Source organism: Euleptes europaea, chromosome 6 (genome assembly GCF_029931775.1).
Source record: "Euleptes europaea isolate rEulEur1 chromosome 6, rEulEur1.hap1, whole genome shotgun sequence".
In the NCBI taxonomy this organism is placed as follows: domain Eukaryota; kingdom Metazoa; phylum Chordata; class Lepidosauria; order Squamata; family Sphaerodactylidae; genus Euleptes; species Euleptes europaea.
In genome coordinates this window covers 24,209,966-24,228,485 of record NC_079317.1, presented here as the reverse complement: position 1 = coordinate 24,228,485, position 18,520 = coordinate 24,209,966, and the positions used below count along the sequence as shown (strand labels likewise).

Below are 18,520 nucleotides of genomic sequence, written 5' to 3'. Positions count from 1 at the left end.
GGGAACAGGAGTTGTATGTGCCTTTATCATTTTTGCCAGTCCTTTTCCCCTATGCTCGGTCATGGAATGGAAGCTTAAAGCTCACATTCCAGAAAAAAATGGAAAATTTTGGGATAAAAATGACCCATTTTTTCCAAGGCCCTTTTTTCAATTTTTCTGATGGAAAAACTGGAAATTTTGGGGAGTACTGGTAAAAAAAAATGCAAGCTTTCGATCCTGGCTGAATCCTGGCTGAAACAGGGAATAAAGGAGGCTAAAGCGACCTTGCGTTTCCGCCCTTAGAATGGCCTGTCCCATTGCAGCAGGATGGTCACTTGTTTGAATGCTCCTCTACTTTACAAACTCATTGCAGACAGAAAACCAACATGTAAAAGTTCTCTACAAACTCCTCGCCTTCCTCCCTTGTGAGAAAGTTTTCCATTTGTCAGGAAGTTGTATATTTTACATGGAGAAGAATGCAAAATGAGAATCCTGTCACTTCAGCATTCTACCTTCTACATGTGAAGACCAGGTTTCAGGTAGGAAGAGTAGGGAAAGATTTTTATTTGATTGAGTCCCGGAAGAGCTTTTGCCAGTAAGAACAGGCGATACTGACCTAGATTGCCCTATAGTTTGGTGGCATAAGACAACTTCAAAGGCATTTGCCTGGGAGAACTTCCTAGTGTGGTATGTGGTGAGGAACAGAAGTTTGAACATTTATTTTAATTATATTTAATTATATTACTTTTATTATATTCCACCTTTCTCCCCAAGGGGGACCCAAAGCAGCTTACATTGTTCTCCTCCATTTTATCCTCACAACAATCCTGAGGTAGCTTAGTCTGAGAGGGGGTATTGGGCCCACAGACACCCAGGAAGCTTCCATGGCAGAGTGGGAATTTGAACTTGGGTTTCCCAGATCCTAGTCCAACACTTTAACCACTACATGAGCTTAGATTCCATTGCAAATTTGGGTGTGTGTGTCCGGAGATAACCTGGGCCAGGATATTCCTTTCACTTTTGGCCCTGGAACTCCCATGATCATCCTAAAGCTGGTGGCCAATTTTGAGATTTCTGGTTTCATTTTCTGATGAGTCATGACTGCCACAAATGGACAGACAGATGGACATGCAGATCCTTTTATTATTACAGATGTGTCTTAGCAGCCAGCGAAGTGATTTGTTTTGTTATGATATTTGGTTTGGATCAGGGTCACTTGTGGGGGGAGGGAGCCATGGAATCGTTGCCTGAGGGCCCATGCTGGCTCTCGGCAGCCCCGTAACCTGGCATGCAAGGAAGAGCCTGTTCTGGTAGTGGGAGAAGAACAAACAGTGGAGCCCAAGGCAGATAAGTCACTACAAATGGTAAGGAAGGAAGGAAGGAAGGAAGGAAGGAAGGAAGGAAGGAAGGAAGGAAGGAAGGAAGGAAGGAAGGAAGGAAGGAAGGAAGGAAGGAAGGAAGGAAGGAAGGAAGGAAGGAATTTGCTGGAGCAGCAGCAGCAAGGGTCATGGCTCAGCCACTGGGAGTCTTTTTTGTACACCAGCTATTTGGCTGTCTTTTTTTTTTTTAAGGATCCACAACAATATGATTTTTAAATATCATTCTGTAGGATAGATTTTGATTGGACAACCCTATGTTTATCTATAAAATGACTTTTCTCGCAGCTCTGATCCACAATGCACTGTGATACGGAATTAGGGTTGCCAACCTCCAGGTAGTAGCTGGAGATCTCCTGCTATTACAACTGATCTCCAGCTGATAGAGATCAGATCACCTGGAGAAAATGGCAATTGGACTCTATGGCATTGAATTCCCTCCCCTCCCCAAACCCCGCCCTCCTCAGGCACTGCCCCAAAAACCTCCCACCGGTGGGGAAGAGGGACCTGGCAACCCTATACGGAATACAGGCATAAACAGAGAGACAAGAGTCTTACCTTTTTATGGCTTTGTAGCAAATGATGAAAACTAGAAAGAGGAACACTGGTGTGGTGCAGCATGCTGCAATAATTAGAACTGGGCTTGGCCACCAGGTCTCTGCAGTGGGACAAGTGGGAGGTGTGGGAGCTGCAAAAGACAATGGGGAAGAAAAAACAACAACAACCCACACTCAGTTGTGTTTCACCAGACAGTAGGGTTTGTCAGCCCTGACCTGGATGACCCAGGCTAGCCTGAGCTCATCAGGTCTCAGAAGCTAATCAGGGTTGGCCCTGCTTAGTACGTGGATGGGAGACCATAACATGAGACTGGTATCACTACGCAAAGGCAGGCAATGGCAAACCACCTCTGTTCATCTCTTGCCTTGAAAACCTTAGTGGGTTAAGAACATAAGAACATAAGAAAAGCCATGCTGGATCAGACCAAGGCCCATCAAGTCCAGCAGTCTGTTCACACAGTGGCCAACCAGGTGCCTCTAGGAAGCCCACAAACAAGACAACTGCAGCAGCCTCATCCTGCCTGTGTTTCACAGCACCTAATATATTCTGCATGCTCCTCTGATCCTAGAGAGAAAAGGTATGCATCATGACTAGTATCCATTTTGACTAGTAGCCATGAATACTCCTCTCTTCCATGAATATGTCCACTCCCCTTTTAAAGCCTCCCAAGTTGGCAGCCATCACCACATCCTGGGGCAGGGAGTTCCACAATTTAACTATGTGTTGTGTAAAGAAATACTTCCTTTTATCAGTTTTGAATCTCTCACCCTCCAGCTTCAGCAGATGACCCCGCATTCTAGTATTATGAGAGAGGGAGAAAAGCTTGTCCCTGTCCACTCTCTCCAAACCATTCATAATTTTATAGACCTCTATCATGTCTCCCCTTAACCACCTTCTTTCCAGGCTAAATAGCCCGAAGCGTTTTAACCACTCCTCATAGGGTAGTTGCTCTAGTCCCCTGATCATTTGGGTTGCTCTTTTCTTCACCTTCTCAAGCTCTGCAATATCCTTTTTTAGGGCTGATGTAGGATTGGCTGCGAGTTGACAGCTCTTTACACACACACACGGTTTGTGACCCAATAAGAAGCTCAATTCACCAGAAATTTAGGGCTTTGGACATGACCAAAGACTTTATGCACCGGGCAATAAAATACTGTGGTCTCCTGCCCCTTAGGGCACTGTCACAGAGGGAAAGACTGGGTGCCCGATGACCCCCTTCTGCTTCTGCCGCACTGGCTCTGAGTTGGGACCAGAAATGAAAATGGCTCATCGTTGCTGGCAGTCACGATCCCTTGGTGGCTGCCCATCAGATGCAGCCATTAGCTTTCACAAACTTAATGACACGCTGCTATGTCCAGCTTCTAAACTAAATTAGGGGAAATCAATCTAGAACTGGCAGAGTCTGTAATCAGAGGCAGGGTCACTATCGTAGTAACCTTGGGTGGAGAATAAGTTTAAAAGTGGTCAGGGGAGAGAAACCCCCCCTCCCCATCTGAAAACTCAGTTTGATGAGGGACCTTTTCCCGGTTGTCAGGTCTAAGCACTGCATCCAAACAAAAGTTTCTGTCGAAAAAACAACACCCCCCCCCAGTCCAAATCCTGTTTCTACATAGTTTAGGATAACAACTAACCCATACACTAGCATAATGCTGAGAAACGCCAACATAGCTCCAAGGCATGCCAGCATAATGCCAGCACCAGTCTGGTTTAACCCCAGAACTGGCACAGAATTGGGAGGCATTAGGGGCATGTTGGGGGCAGGATGTGGCTCATTCAGTATCCTAGGTCTTTCCATCTTGGATCCCAGCCCTGCATAATGTTATGCCAGTGTCAACCCTGGCCTCACTGGAATTCAGGGAGAGTGAAAATAACCTGCCTTGTACCTCCTGCTGTGCGCCCACGCCAAGGCAGAGCTTAAAGGGCCAAACTACACATTACATCTACCATGTGACTGCTACTGAGACTTGTAGCAGGACACTACGTGCGAGCATCCAGTGCATGTGCAGCCCTCCCCCAAGGGCAAATAATGCCCCCAGGCTTGTTTTGAGTCAGGAAAATGGTGCAGGGGGAAGGCAGGAGCCACATCTCCTACCACACCTTGGTCCTGAGCGGAATTGGCCCTTGGGGCGCTTCTGAACGGGTAGACATAACGTGTAGTTTGGAAGATCCCAGCTAAGCATGCAGCTGCTCTATAAACCACGGCCAAGATGCCAGTATCGATAGAGTGTGTAGCAAGCACATGAATACATGAAGCTGCCTTATACTGAACCAGACCCTTGGTCCATCAAAGTCAGTATTGTCTACTCAGACCGGCAGCAGCTCTCCAGGGTCTCAGGCAGAGGTCTTTCACATCACCTACTTGTCTGGTCCCTTTAACTGGAGATGCCGGGGATTGAACCTGGGACCTTCTGCATGCCAAGCAGATGCTCTACCACTGAGCCACAGCCCCTCCCCATATGGCAGCCAAGCAGCTGTGGCTGGCCCATCCAAGTTGGGTTGCCAACAGCCTGGAAAAACAAAAAGCCCTGCCCTCTTAATAGATGTTATGTACCAGGCAGTTACTCACCCCCATGCCATGAAAAGTTTCAACTGCTCATTTCCACACCTTCAGCCTCTATGAAAGAGACCGGACTTTTCCCCTCCAGGTTGTTAGCAATCTGCCAAAGTGCTTATGTTTAATGGTGCAAAGCCTCACCTGTACCTTGGACTCCTTCCAGGGATATTTAGCAGCCAACCCCATGCAAGGCTTGAATGGTGTGCCATGCCTTTCTCCACAATGCTCTCTGCCCTGGTGTATATGGCTGGTTTCAACCCCACGGCTGCTGGGGCATTCCTAATGCTCTATGCTGTGCCTTCCTCCTGTCTAATGAATGGGGTGTGAGGTTACAAGACTGCTCTTAAGTGTCTGAGGTGTGGGTTCTAGTCTGGCCTCCTTCTTCTGTTTTGCTGCTCATTGGCCTGTTGCTAACCAAAAGGTGAGCTTTACATTGTTGCTAGTGGTGGAATTTAAACCCATGGTTTCTGTTCAAGGAGAAGGAACCCAAGGTTCAAGTGTCTTTCCCCTGTGTCCTATTGGGGCGATAACAGGGATGTTTTCTGTGCATGTGGGGCTGTGCGTTTCCTTGTTTTCCCTTTAGCACCTGCATCCCCCTCGCCAGGCGAAAGGCTAGAGCCCAGTGAGTGAGCAAGGATTTGAATTCAGGTCTCCCCTGCCTGAGTCAAACACTTTACATATTGCACCACAGTCCTCTCCCGCTAAACATCTTCATGAGTTAGCAGACATCCAAGCCCCAGAGGCAAAGTTCTACAGCTGTATTTCCTAATAGCTTCATTTCTTTAATTTGGCTCCAAGGAGACAAATGTTGACCATGGGTGGCAGCACTTCTGGTAATAGTGCAAGGCCATTCCATCTCCCACATTTGTGACTGAACACAGATTGCTAATCATGTCTCAGAAAACAGAAGCTATTTATAGAGCTCAAGCGCAGTGTTATCATATTGTCAACAGAAGAGCCCGGCCACCCCTTGAATGTTTCATAAGGGTACCCTCCGTTAAAACTCAGATACCCATTTTAAATATAGATTTGCCACCATGCAAGGCATTAAAACCTTCAATTTCAACCACTGCCTCTCATGCTCTGTTATTTACCACCCTTTCTCCATGGCTCGGTGGTGGAGCATCTGGTTCAAATTCAAAGTGCTGGTATTGACCTTTAAACCGTATACAGCTTTGGGCCAGCATACCTTAAGGACCACCTTCTCTCACATGAACCTACCTGTCCAGTCATCTTTGAAGGTCCTGCTTTGGGTGCCCCTGCCATCTGAGGCAATCCCAAGAAGGTGCATTCTCAGTCGTGGTGCCAAAACTGTGAAACTCCCTCTCCAGGGAGATTCATCTGTCTCCCTCTATTGTTTTCTTTCAGCAGCGGGTGAAGACTTTTTTTTGTTATGTACGGCATACCCCCAATAACTGTGATTGCCCCTTCTCCCTGGTTGCGTCTTTATGTTTTTACTGAATTATTTTATATATACTTTATTTTATATGCTGTTTTAATGTTGAAATGTTTTGATGTTTGCCACATTGGGACTCTACTTGAGTGGAAAGGCAACATATAATTTTTAAATAAATAAATGCATACATGCCTGCATGCCTGCATGCATGCATACATACATACATACATACATACATACATACAATCTACTCTGGCATCCTGCTTCACACAGCAGCCAACCAGTTGCCCAGAAGGACCAACAAAACAGAGTACAGAGGCCAAGGTCTTCCCCTGTCGTTGCCTTCTAGCATTGGTGTTCAAAGTCTTACTGCTTCCGGATGCAAAGATGTCTTTTAATCATCATGACTAGTAGTCATTGACAGACCTATCCTCCATGAACCTGTCTAATCCCCTTTTAAAGCTATTGATGCTAATACCTTAACCAACATCAAAACTGTCTCAGAATATTAGAAGGTACGCCCCAGTTATAGAAGGGAGCTGCAGGCGATGAACTTAAGGAACAGAAAGTACCATCTTTAGTCAGCCAAAGGCCCATCTAGCTGAACATCCCCTCTCAAGCATTGACCATCCAAGATTCAGAGGTACAAATGTTACTTCTAAGAAAAATCTCTACCTCCCTTGAGTGCCTCAATAACATCCAACTAGTTGACCCACCATCCAGTTACCTACCACTGTAGCTAGTTGGGTTTGATTAACAATGATCATTCTCTAACCCAATAAAGTAGAGTAGAATTTTTAAGCCTGCATCCTACTAATGATCCCATCATAAAGGGAATCTACGAAACCTTCTCTGCAATCTTATTGGCAACATGAATCTTTTTAACACAGCCAAAGGGGACCACACAGAACAAGCCTGGTCCAATAAAGTCAGCAGGGGGCTCTAATGCCCTACTCCTATCTGGTTTGTATCTCCAAGTGAACACATCCATTTAATTCAATTTCTCTGAATGTTAACTTGTATTTTTAGGCTCGGGTTTGTTTGCAAGCTTGGCTTGAAATTTGTTTGGATACCTGGAAGCCTGCCTGGAATTTCTAGCTATCCTTTATTTGGTAAAAGAACTGCAGTGCAGGATTCTCTGCCTGCTCTATCAGTGATTGAGAGGCACATTACTAGGGGCAGTGGATAGAGAATATGTTGGGGCCCTCACGATTATTAAGGAACAAACCTTTCCCATTTTCCTGCCACGACAGACATATTAGCCCACTGGGAAGGCCTAGCAAGACACAGAAATCCTGGAGGATCTCTCACAGGATGATCAAACAACATTTGACCTCTGGAGGCTTCACTGTTGTTCAACTATAATATTCAGAATTTTGAACAGTGAGTTTTCTGTTAACAACATGAATTAAAAATAAAACAATATCTATGGTTCATGATGCAACAATAATGGACTAAAATTGGCTATAATAAAATCAACTAGAAACATTAATCCTCTCACAACTACAATTTACAGTCTTATTAACAACAGGTGTAATAGTTAACAACATCTCACAATCCAGAAACAGTAAAGATCAGCGGAAGACCCTCTGGAACAGCCAGGTTTTACAGGTTTTCTGAAGGGCAAGAGGGTCAGAATCTGACTTACATCAAGGGGTTATTCTATAACATGGGATGGGGGCTCACAAAAAGGTTCAGTGTCAGCCTCTGTGAGTAAAAGAAAAGCCATATGTAGAATACTGGATTGATTCCATTTATTTATTTAGACCATGCCATCTCTCCAGAGTCCTGCTCAAGGCATCTTACAATAAAAAACCACAGTACTGAAACCCAAGCCTTTAAAGCCCAAGCAGCATATAAACTAGGGCCATTTATTCATGGGCATTTTACCTTGGGTTCAACGTTCTCTTGATGCACTCTGTTCTCATCCAATTTTTCAAAACTCTATGCATAGGGGCTTTTTGCCCCAAAGAAATTCCAGGAGTACTTGGAGTAAATTTGTGTAATATGGAAATCACCAGCGAAAATGTGGTGTGTCTTAGTCCCTGCCCCCTGAAAATGCTACTTTGTAATTGGCTGTAGTGCCTGTTTTGTGAAATACGTCACCACCACCACTGGCCAGCTTCCGTCAGCTCCAGAGCAAGTAGCCATTTTACAGCCAAAGCATAGGGTCTGAACAAACATCACCCCAACCAATGTTGAATAGAAAACTGCAGGGAAATCTTGTCCTGGTTAGCCACCCCGCCTGTTTTTTTGTTTGTTTGCTAGTGCTATTTCAGTGATAAAATACTAAAATATTTATATATTTAGTGTTTTATTGCTGAAATTGCACAAACAAACAAAAACAAACAGGTGGGGGGCTGGCTGCCCAGGGACACTTGCCCACCTGGGTGCAACCACACAAGACTGCGCTGCAGCCCAGGGCTTAGATCCCTCTCCCCTGCCATCTCTGATCATGGAGGATGCAGAGGAGGGGAACTAACCCCTGGGGTTCAGCCCAGAACTTGGCTCCCCCTACCCTGCGACCTCCATGATCGGAGATCGCAGGGAAGCTCCCCCTCCACACCCCACACCAAAACCACCAAACGTACCACCTAACTACCAAAATGGTAAATTACATCAAATCTTACAGAACCGAGTCAGTCCAGCGGAGAACACACCAGGAGAATTTTTGACATGTGAGGCTGCAGTATCTGGAGGTCCATAAGGACAAGCACAGAGAGGCCTTTCAGCACTACTCTTTCAGACCAAATGGTTTCATTCGACCCCTCCCACCCCCTACTTTCTTCTCCTTTGGTTTTTAGCCACTGAAAGGGCATGTGGGGATGGAAACTGTTCCGTAAGCAAAAATGTCAGAAGCAGGCTTTCATTAAAAGAAAAAGAACACCTAATTGAAAGGGGGGGAAGAGAATGCTTCTATGTATGACATGGAAATGTTTGACAAGTACAGCCTTTCCTGAGATGAGGAGAGAAGGGAAAGTAGAAGTCACACCTCAAAGCGCGCTACACCACACACTAATTTAAGATGCAGAGGAACATTTCAAGGCAAAATGATTGGCAACCTTATTTTTAACAAGATTTTTAAATAGTTTTTTTAAACATAAAAGTGAAAGCATGGGGGATACGACTAACAAAAATACTACTGAAGCTGGAAGCTTGACTACTCTATGTTCTCCAACAAATGGACCTTGAGCTTGTTTGGAAGTTCTAGCAGCTATTGTATACCCTTGACCAAAGAATGGTACGCTCCTTCTATCTGGGATGGTTGTCCTTTTCCACCGAGCATGCAGATTCGGGAGGGAAGCACGTGGAGCAGGGAGGGAGGGAGGGGACACCAGCCTAGCCAGCCAGATCAGCCGAATCAACCCTGGCGATCAATGGGGTGACAGATATCGCAGACAGATCACCCTCTCATCTATACTCTGGTTTCTCTTCAGATTGTATAAATCTTTACTACTGAAGCTGCACCTATTTGGACTGACAATTAAGCTCTGCACTTACCACACTTTGTACAAAAGGCAGAGCTGGCTTTCCTCTGAAAGTAGTAGTATTGGTAGTATTTATTTTGTTTTCATTTGTCATTGTATGTGTGTGTGTGTATGTGTGTGTGTGTGTTAAGTGCCGTCAAGTTGCTTCCAACTCATGGCGACTCTATGAAAGAAAGTCCTCCAAAATGTCCTAACTTTGACAGCCTTGCTCAGATCTTGCAAATTGAGGGCTGTGGCTTCCTTTATTGAGTCCACCCATCTCTTGTTGGGTCTTTCTCTTTTCCTGCTGCCCTCAACTTTTCCTATCATGATTGTCTTCTCCAGTGACTCTTGTCTTCTCATAATGTGACAAAAATATGATAGCCTCAGTTTAGTCAATTTAGCTTCTAGGGTCAGTTTCGGCTTGATTTGATCTATAACCCACTGTGTGTTGTTGTTTTTTTGGCCGTCCATGGTATCCATAACACTCTCCTCCAATACCAACTTATTAAATACTTTTACAAGGCAAGTTTAAAAGATAAGGCCCCATTTGAACATACAACAGTCTGAGACACCAAAATGTTTCAGCTCTGAATTTCACCAAAAACATTACAAAATTAAGCTTTTAACACTGGTATCAGTGAAGATGCATTTCAAATATATATCTATAAAATGTCTCATACTGTATTCATGATTGCACTTCAGTGACTTCTTGGCATATCCAGAATGTCACCATATCAGCTTCGCTTCACAGCTCCTGACCCTTAGAAATGCATCCGGCAATGCTTGATCAGCCATGGACAACATGGTAAATTACATCAAATCTTACAGCAAGAGGAGATATGCTGATAATGGCATGCTGCCCTTCCTCAGGTGTGTCAGAATCTGAAGTTTTTCACAGGTGCTTGGACTGAGGACATAACTTGCAAAGCCCAAGGCAACTATTAAAACAGGACAACTACATCCACCACCTATGTGCACTTAAGACTAGCTGAATCAGGGGATTTATATTGGCTTAATTTTGTGTTGGGCTGTAGTCAGCAAGGGAAACAATAGCCTGTTCAGGTGTTCAAAATCACACCTGCTGGTCTGGTTAGAGCACTGACGCACAGAGCTGACCATCTACAGTAATGGTCTTCAAAACACAGTTAGGGACCGTCAGGTGGGTTGTGAGCTATTGAAGAGCTGCTGTTTTTCATGGCTTTTTGGAAGGATCTGCTGCTAGTGCACAAGCGCAGAGAGGAAAGGCACCAAACTTCCTGTCTCTCTTTGCCTGTATACTATGAGGAACAACAGGATGGTGAGGTGAAGCGACTTTTTCAGTCAAGCAGGTTCAGAAGCATTTTCCAAAGCCCCCTTCCAAGACCACGGTTACACAGCCCGGATAACCTACAAGAACCCCCTTCCCTTGTTCTTCTTTTCTCTCTTCTCCCTCTCATCACCGTCTAGTCACCTCCCCACAAACACACACACAAGCTGGTCCTCCAGCGTTTCACGCATCTGGAGCCCCTCTACCAGTAAGTTATAACTAGGCTTGCCAGTTCCAGGTCAGGAAATGCCTGGAGATTTTGGGGGTGGAGGCTATTAGGAGGGGAGAGACTTCATTGGGGTATAATGCCATAGATTCCACCTTCCAAAGTGGCCATTTTCTCCAGGGGAGCTGATCTCTGTCACCTGGAGATCAGTTGTAATAGCAGGAGCTCTCCAGCCACCACCTGGAGGTTGAGTAATCAAAAACTGGCTCCAAGTACACAAGGAAGGCAAGGAATCAAAATAATGCACTTGTATAGCTAACAATAAAAGCTCAGACTCAAACTGAAATGCAATTAGGTCTATTCAAAGGAACAACCTTAATTATAAGAATAAATACGTGCTCAAGGAGCAAAAGACAAAAATCAAACAAAATTCACAGTTACAGTATCCCAAAGGTAAGTATAAGTATACAATTTCTCTAAAAGGTAAGTCGAGGTATAATAGGCCAAAAGTCCGAACATCCAACTGGTAAGTATGCACAGGCAACAGAGTAGTTATAAACCGCAATGGGCTTCCGGTAAAGTCCCCATTTCATATTCTTTTTTCAAGCTTCAAATGTTTCCGTGTGCCAATAACCTAAAAGCCAAAAGGGAAAATGCAAAACCACCAATAATATATACTAAAATTCCTGTTACAGTCAATTAATTAATATATCAATTCATATTATATACATACCCTTATGGGAAAAGAAGCTTGTAAGCTTGCAATTAAATATGGACAGCTTTGGTAAAGCGTCTAAAGTGATTTATGCTGGGTTACATTAATATAACATTCTCTTAATTCCACAGGTGTCATCAGTTTGCAGTCAAGCTGGAGGTTACCGTATATACAGAAAAATAAGCGCCATAACATTTTACAAAAAGCTAGAAAGGTCCATAAAGGAGTTTAAACCATTTGGAATAATAGTATCAAATAAAAAGATAAAGTGAGACTCTTGTTGTGACAATATCCTATCCATATCCTGGTTCTGAAAAGGTCTACCATGGTACTGCCATATCACAAAAAACTGCATTTCTGAGTCAGAATGTTTGAGATCCCTATAGTGCTCCGTGAGCGGAGCCTCCAAATTTAAATTTCTAATTCTAGACCTATGCTCCCCGATATGGAGTTTAATAGCCCTCTTCGTTTTCCCCACGTACAAAAGACCACATGGGCAACGGATCAAATAAATAACACACTTACTATTGCAATTACTGAAATGTCTTAATGTAAAAGTACTTTATCGGGGAGCATAGGTCTAGAATTAGAAATTTAAATTTGGAGGCTCCGCTCACGGAGCACTATAGGGATCTCAAACATTCTGACTCAGAAATGCAGTTTTTTGTGATATGGCAGTACCATGGTAGACCTTTTCAGAACCAGGATATGGATAGGATATTGTCACAACAAGAGTCTAGCTTTATCTTTTTATTTGATACTATTATTCCAAATGGTTTAAACTCCTTTATGGACCTTTCTAGCTTTTTGTAAAATGTTATGGCGCTTATTTTTCTGTATATACGGTAACCTCCAGCTTGACTGCAAACTGATGACACCTGTGGAATTAAGAGAATGTTATATTAATGTAACCCAGCATAAGTCACTTTAGATGCTTTACCAAAGCTGTCCATATTTAATTGCAAGCTTACATGCTTCTTTTCCCATAAGGGTATGTATATAATATGAATTGATATATTAATTAATTGACTGTAACAGGAATTTTAGTATATATTATTGGTGGTTTTGCATTCCCCCTTTTGGCTTTTAGGTTATTGGCACACGGAAACATTTGAAGCTTGAAAAAAGAATATGAAATGGGGACTTTACCGGAAGCCCATTGCGGTTTATAACTACTCCGTTGCCTGTGCATACTTACCAGTTGGATGTTTGGACTTTTGGCCTATTATACCTCGACTTACCTTTTAGAGAAATTGTATACTTATACTTACCTTTGGGATACTGTAACTGTGAATTTTGTTTGATTTTTGTCTTTTGCTCTTTGAGCACGTATTTATTCTTATAATTAAGGTTGTTCCTTTGAATAGACCTAATTGCATTTCAGTTTGAGTCTGAGCTTTTATTGTTAGCTATACAAGTGCATTATTTTGATTCCTTACCACCTGGAGGTTGGCAACCCTAGTTATAACTCAGATTCTTCCACTTCTAGTCACATGTTTGCAGCTCAGCAGGTCAGTTATATTTTGTTGCTCTAGCCAACCACCCAAAATAAACCATTGTAAGATTTTAATATTTCCAAACGGTTTCCTGTTCCTTTGAGATCCTTCCCAAACTGTGCTCCACAGAGCACTTGGTGCTCCGCGAAACATCTCCTAGTGCTCCGTGAAGAGACTGGAAAGAAAAATACTACTGTCGTTCGATTTAGTATATAGGTGCTAGGTGAAAATTAGAGCTCCATGACGAATTTCTCTTCTGAAAAGTGCTCCATGACTCAAAAAGTTTTGGAACCACTGCTTTAGAGAATCTCAACCTAAACTGCAGAACATTTTTTAAAAAAATTGAGTGTGTGTATCTCTGTTGCACAGCCCTTTAAAAAAAGAAAGAAAATTACATACAAAGCAGGCTGAGGCCTACTTTATGAAGTGGCAGGCCACAATTACTTCATAATTTTTATTACTACTTTCATCCTATGTTTGCAAGTCAAAAGCTCTGCTCACGACCTGAGTTTGATCCCAATGGAAGTCGGTTTCAGGTAGCCGGCTCAAGGTTGACTCAGCCTTCCATCCTTCCGAGGTTGGTAAAATGAGTACCCAGCTTGCTGGGGGTAAAGGGAAGATGACTGGGGAAGGCACTGGCAAACCACCCCATAAACAAAGTCTGCCTAGTAAACGTTGGGATGTGACGTCACCCCATGGGTGAGGAATGACCTGGTGCTTGCACAGGGGACCTTTACCTTTACCATTTAATGTGGGAGTAAGCTTCACTGAACACAATCGGACTTTCTACCATGTAAACGTGCAAAGGACTGGGGTATAGATACATTTACTTGGAAATAAGTCCCATGGCTTCCTATTGCTTCCAAATAAGCTTCTCTTACCTGTCTTCTCTCTACTGTCTGAGCTATTTAAGAAAAAATGTTATTATGTAATTGTGATGGACAGGAGGCTGCCCTGCCCCTGAAGTGAAAAACAGCCACTCAGCTGAGCCAATGGGAGTGCGGTTTCAGCATCCAGTCATCTTGGAGAAAGGGGGTGGAGTGTTGGAGGGAAGCACGGGAGAGCGGGAGTTGAGTTCTATGGCAGAGCGATTTAGCTCTATCTCTCGGAGAGAGCACACATGAAGCTGCCTTATACTGAATCAGACCCTTGGTCCATCAAAGTCAGTATGGTCTACACAGACCGGCAGCAGCTCTCCAGGGTCTCAGGTAGAGGTCTTTCACATGACCTACTTGCCTGGTCCCTTTAGCTGGAGATGCCAGGGATCGAATCTGGGACCTTCTGCCTGCCAAGCAGAGGCTCTACCACTGAGCCACAACCCCACCCTGCAAAATATCCCCCCCCCCCCCGTTCCCAAGCCTCGCGGCTTCCCCTTTCCCCCGTGACTGAGCTCCAGGTTTGCTGTTTACATGCTCGGGGGTCGCATAACTAGAAAGCACCTGATAGTTAAGCCTGTCTCTGTTAATGAGCAGACCTTATACCATTAAGAGCGCAATCCTAAGGGGTGGTAGTTGAGAAGTGCCTGGGGACGGCATAACCGTGCAGCCTCCTGAGCGGCTTGCTGCCAAATGCAGCTAGCTGAAAATGCCTTTCTCAAGAAAACCCCATGCAACTCTCCATTGAGTTCTGTGGGGGCTACGCCTGCCTTTCTGCAGCCGTAACTTGGCATCTGCAAAAATGGGCATTCCTAGGCTGAAAGGGCTTAGGGAGCCACCCCTGGGAATGCCCCGGGAACACCCCCTTTGATGCTGGTGCGAGCCTTTGCACTGGGAAAACACTGTCGGTGAGGCTGCGCTGGCGCCCACAGCTCCCCATAGCCAGCATAAGGGGCCCATTGCCGGTGTTAGTGCCACTGACCCCTGTGTTAGTGCCACTGACCCCTGGCACTGGGGTCATTCTGGCTCCTATCCCATTTTGCCCCCCTCAATTAGGATTGGGCTGTTATTCTGACGCTTGGGAAAGGGCAGGCTGGTGTGGAGGCAATCCTGTGTGAGAGAGAGGATCCAACCTAGGGGCTGGTCAGCAAAAGCCTGCTTGTGCCTGAAAGCATTAAAGAAAACTCTAACTACTCTCTGAAAGCCATAACTAGTTTAAATTTATGTGCCTTGGCCAGGTTTGTCCTTTGTCTACCTGGAGACCTGTGCTGCTGATCCGTTCCTTTGAAACCAACCTGTAAAAAATGAACCTTCTTTGTTGTTTATGTACTAATCCTGCCTTAGTGATCTCTGTATTCTACTTGTGCACCAGAAAACTGACCTCACAGCAGTGAACCCATTCCTATACACTTGCTACCTTAAGAACACCTGGTAACGGAGGGGAAAGTTTATAGTTTAAAACAAACCTGGTTCCCCAAAATCATAGGAGGCTGTGTGGGTTCCCTCAGTAGGTAGAAAGGGCCTTTCACAGTAATATTCAGATTTATTCCACTCAGCTGCCAACTGATTGGTTCCAAGAAAAAGAGGTCAGAGAAAGATCAAGAAAAGAAAAAATGAGTCAGCAGATGAAGAAATTGACAGGGGCGTTTGCCTGTCAGCAGAACTGCACAGATCTCTTGCCTTTCCCTCCAGTTTGTGAACAGTAGCTTTGCTTGAAACCAGAAATCCATGATCTCCAAGCTGTGTACCAGGGCACACAAGCAGAAAAGATTAATTATGTCTCAAAAAAAATGACCACATTGGATTCATCCACTATGCTGCCCACTGCTCACCAAAGCTTTCTGCCAATATTGGACAGTGGCATCATCACAAGATTCCCAGAGACAGACTGTGATGTACAGAGGAATCCCATAAGCATCATCATTCAACAGAAAGCACTGAGCAAAAGGAGGTTGGAATACCAGTAGACAGCAATTCATTGGGCTATCTTGTAACCTCAAGAAGGATGCCTGCTCATTGTTCTGAAAGTTGATATAACTCATTTTATCTATATTTAGGAATTAAGTAAAATATGCTTCCAGACAATAACCTTACCTAAGCTCCAGGATCAAAGGTTTTGGAACATTTCCCTTAATATAAATCCTCAATTTGACTGCTGTAGCACTCTAAGCAAACACAGGCTTTGAGTTGAACAAATGAAGCTGTCTTATATTATTTTATTTGTTTGTTTATTTATTTATATATTTTACTTTTGACTCACCCTCCCCAGCAAAACCTGGCTCAGGATGAGTTACAACATTATAACCATAAAGGTAATGGTAGTCTCCTGTGCCAGCACTGGGTCATTCCTCACCCATGGGGTGACGTCACATCCCAACGTTTACTAGGCAGACTTTATTTATGGGGTGGTTTGCCAGTGCCTTCCCCAGTCATCTTCCCTTTACCCCCAGCAAGCTGGGTACTCATTTGACCGACCTCGGAAGGATGGAAGGCTGAGTCAACCTTGAGCCTTGTATAGTCTGCCTTGTAAAAGTTGGGATGTGACGTCACCCCATGGGTCAGGAATGACTGGTGCTTGCACAGGGAACCTTTACCTTTATTCTATAGACTGTGTATTTTATCAGTATTGAGCCAATTCAAAGGTGCTTCGCTTTTCTGCCACCATGAGAAGAAGCTCCCAGTTTTTCAAGGTCAAAAACAGACAACTCGAATGGGTTTCCACCTTCCGCTACTTGGGCATTGTCTTCAGTTACAACCTATCTTGGTCTGCCCATCTGGACCATGTGAAGAAGACAGCAAGATCCACCACTGTCATGGTAGAGAGTTTTTTTTTCGAACCAAGGGGGCCAAGCACATCCCGTCTGCCATTGATGTCTTCAAAGCTAAGGTGGTTTCCCAGATTCTGTATGGAGCAGACATTTGGATTTCTGGCGTGGATGAGAAACTAGATTGCCTTTTGAACAATTTTTTCAGGAGAATTACTGGAACTCCGAGGTGTGTTGCTGGGCCTGCCCTCCGTATGGAATTGGCCCAACCCTCGCTTGAGGCACGTGCGTGGAGGAGAGCAATTAAACTTAGGTTTAAGTTGCCTGACGACAATCTCCCGTCCCAGGCAGAGTTTCTCCATCTTACTTTTAAGGACCCAGCCCCCAACCCCTGGCTGAATCTGCTAGCAGAAAAACTAAAAGTACTGGGACTCCCAATCTCTGCTCCCTCTGACAACCTGGTTCCATCTCATTTAGTGGCAATCTTGAAGAGATTGAAGGAGTTAGACTGGGCCAGTATGGTTGGGAGGGCCAGACGTACTTGCTCCGGTCTGGTCTTGGGACTCCCCCCACCAGAGAAGCTTCCAGAGTTCCACTTTACGGTTTCAATCTTCTCACATCGTCGGGCTCTCCTTTTAGCTCGTTTAAATGCCTTTCCATCCAATGGTCATGTTGGGCAGATATACCGGGATACCTTTTCCGGACCGTCTCTGCCCATGTAACACGGGCAATATTGAAACGTTGGACCATCTGATGCGCCGCTGTCCTCGCTGGTCTCAAGATAGAGATGCTCTTATTGCTCCAATCCTCACCAGCTTGAACCTCCCTCTACATGCCTGGGTGTTGCCTTTTTTGCTTGGCGACTCAACTAATGGTGCAGCCACATCGAATGTTGCCCGCTGTTTGGCCAGAGTGGCTGCTCTTAAGAAGAAAGAACTCTCAATGCCTACCTCTGGCAATTTTTAGTCAGTTCGCTCCGCCCCTAGTTTATTTTAGGTAGGATTTTTACTTATTGGGCTGACACCTAATTTTTAGATTGTGAACTTAAGATTGTATTATCCTTATTATGTTTACTATGTATTATGCTTCCTATCCTCCCTCGTCTTCTCCTCCCTTCCTTTCCTCCTCCCTTGGTCAAAGACTGCGGTCATAGACCTAATAATAAATTATTATATCAGTATTGAAGATCTTTACCAGTTGCCTGTTCAAGGTCCTTGTTTTGATCTGCAAAGGACCAGGTGATTTGATGGACCATCTATTCCCAAACACTCCTCCATGGACATTGTAGTAATCATCTCAGGCCCTGCTTTATGTTCTTTTGTGCAGAAGAACTACAGGTGATGATGAAGGGTTTTTTCAGTGGTAGCCCCCCTCCATGAGAAAGGCAGACTACAAAATAAGTAAATAAATAAATACATTTCTAGAATGCCCTTCCCATTTCTCTGTGCCCGGCCCCATTGCTGATGCACATGAAACACTCCCAGTCTCTTAACCGTACCTGGTTCTCCAGATTAGAGTCTGCCGCTCTTAATCACTATACCACAATTGCAAACACCAGATTGTAAGCACCAGCATTTGAACCAGGCTCAGAAACATACTTGTAATCAGCACAGCAGACCAAGAGCCAGTGTAATATATTCTCTATTCCTTATAATAATCAGAACTGCCCTGCTGCTGTTTCCAGGTTGCTGGCAGAGATAGTGTGCTGTAGTAATCCAATCTAACTTGGATTTCCTCACATCCTTATATTTTCTTGATTCTACAAACAATTCAATAACAGCAAACTGAAGTTGAAGAGAACCTCTTCATTTTTGCCTCAGTTGTTCAGAGTAGTAACAATCATTCTGGTACACAGCATCCATTA

General features: G+C 44.3%; 1 protein-coding gene across 2 annotated transcripts in view; it reads right to left on the bottom strand.

The window, feature by feature from the left end:
• PRIMA1 (proline rich membrane anchor 1) overlaps positions 1-18,520 on the bottom strand; it is a 73,859-nt gene that overhangs the window by 12,424 nt on the left and 42,915 nt on the right. For both annotated transcript variants that reach the window (XR_008933367.1, XM_056851665.1), the window contains exon 3: positions 1,914-2,043. Coding sequence is in view for 1 of the 2 variants with exons in the window: in XM_056851665.1 (XP_056707643.1) it covers positions 1,914-2,043 (130 nt within the window). In the remaining variant the exon portion in view is untranslated. The remainder of the gene's footprint in view (positions 1-1,913; positions 2,044-18,520) is intronic.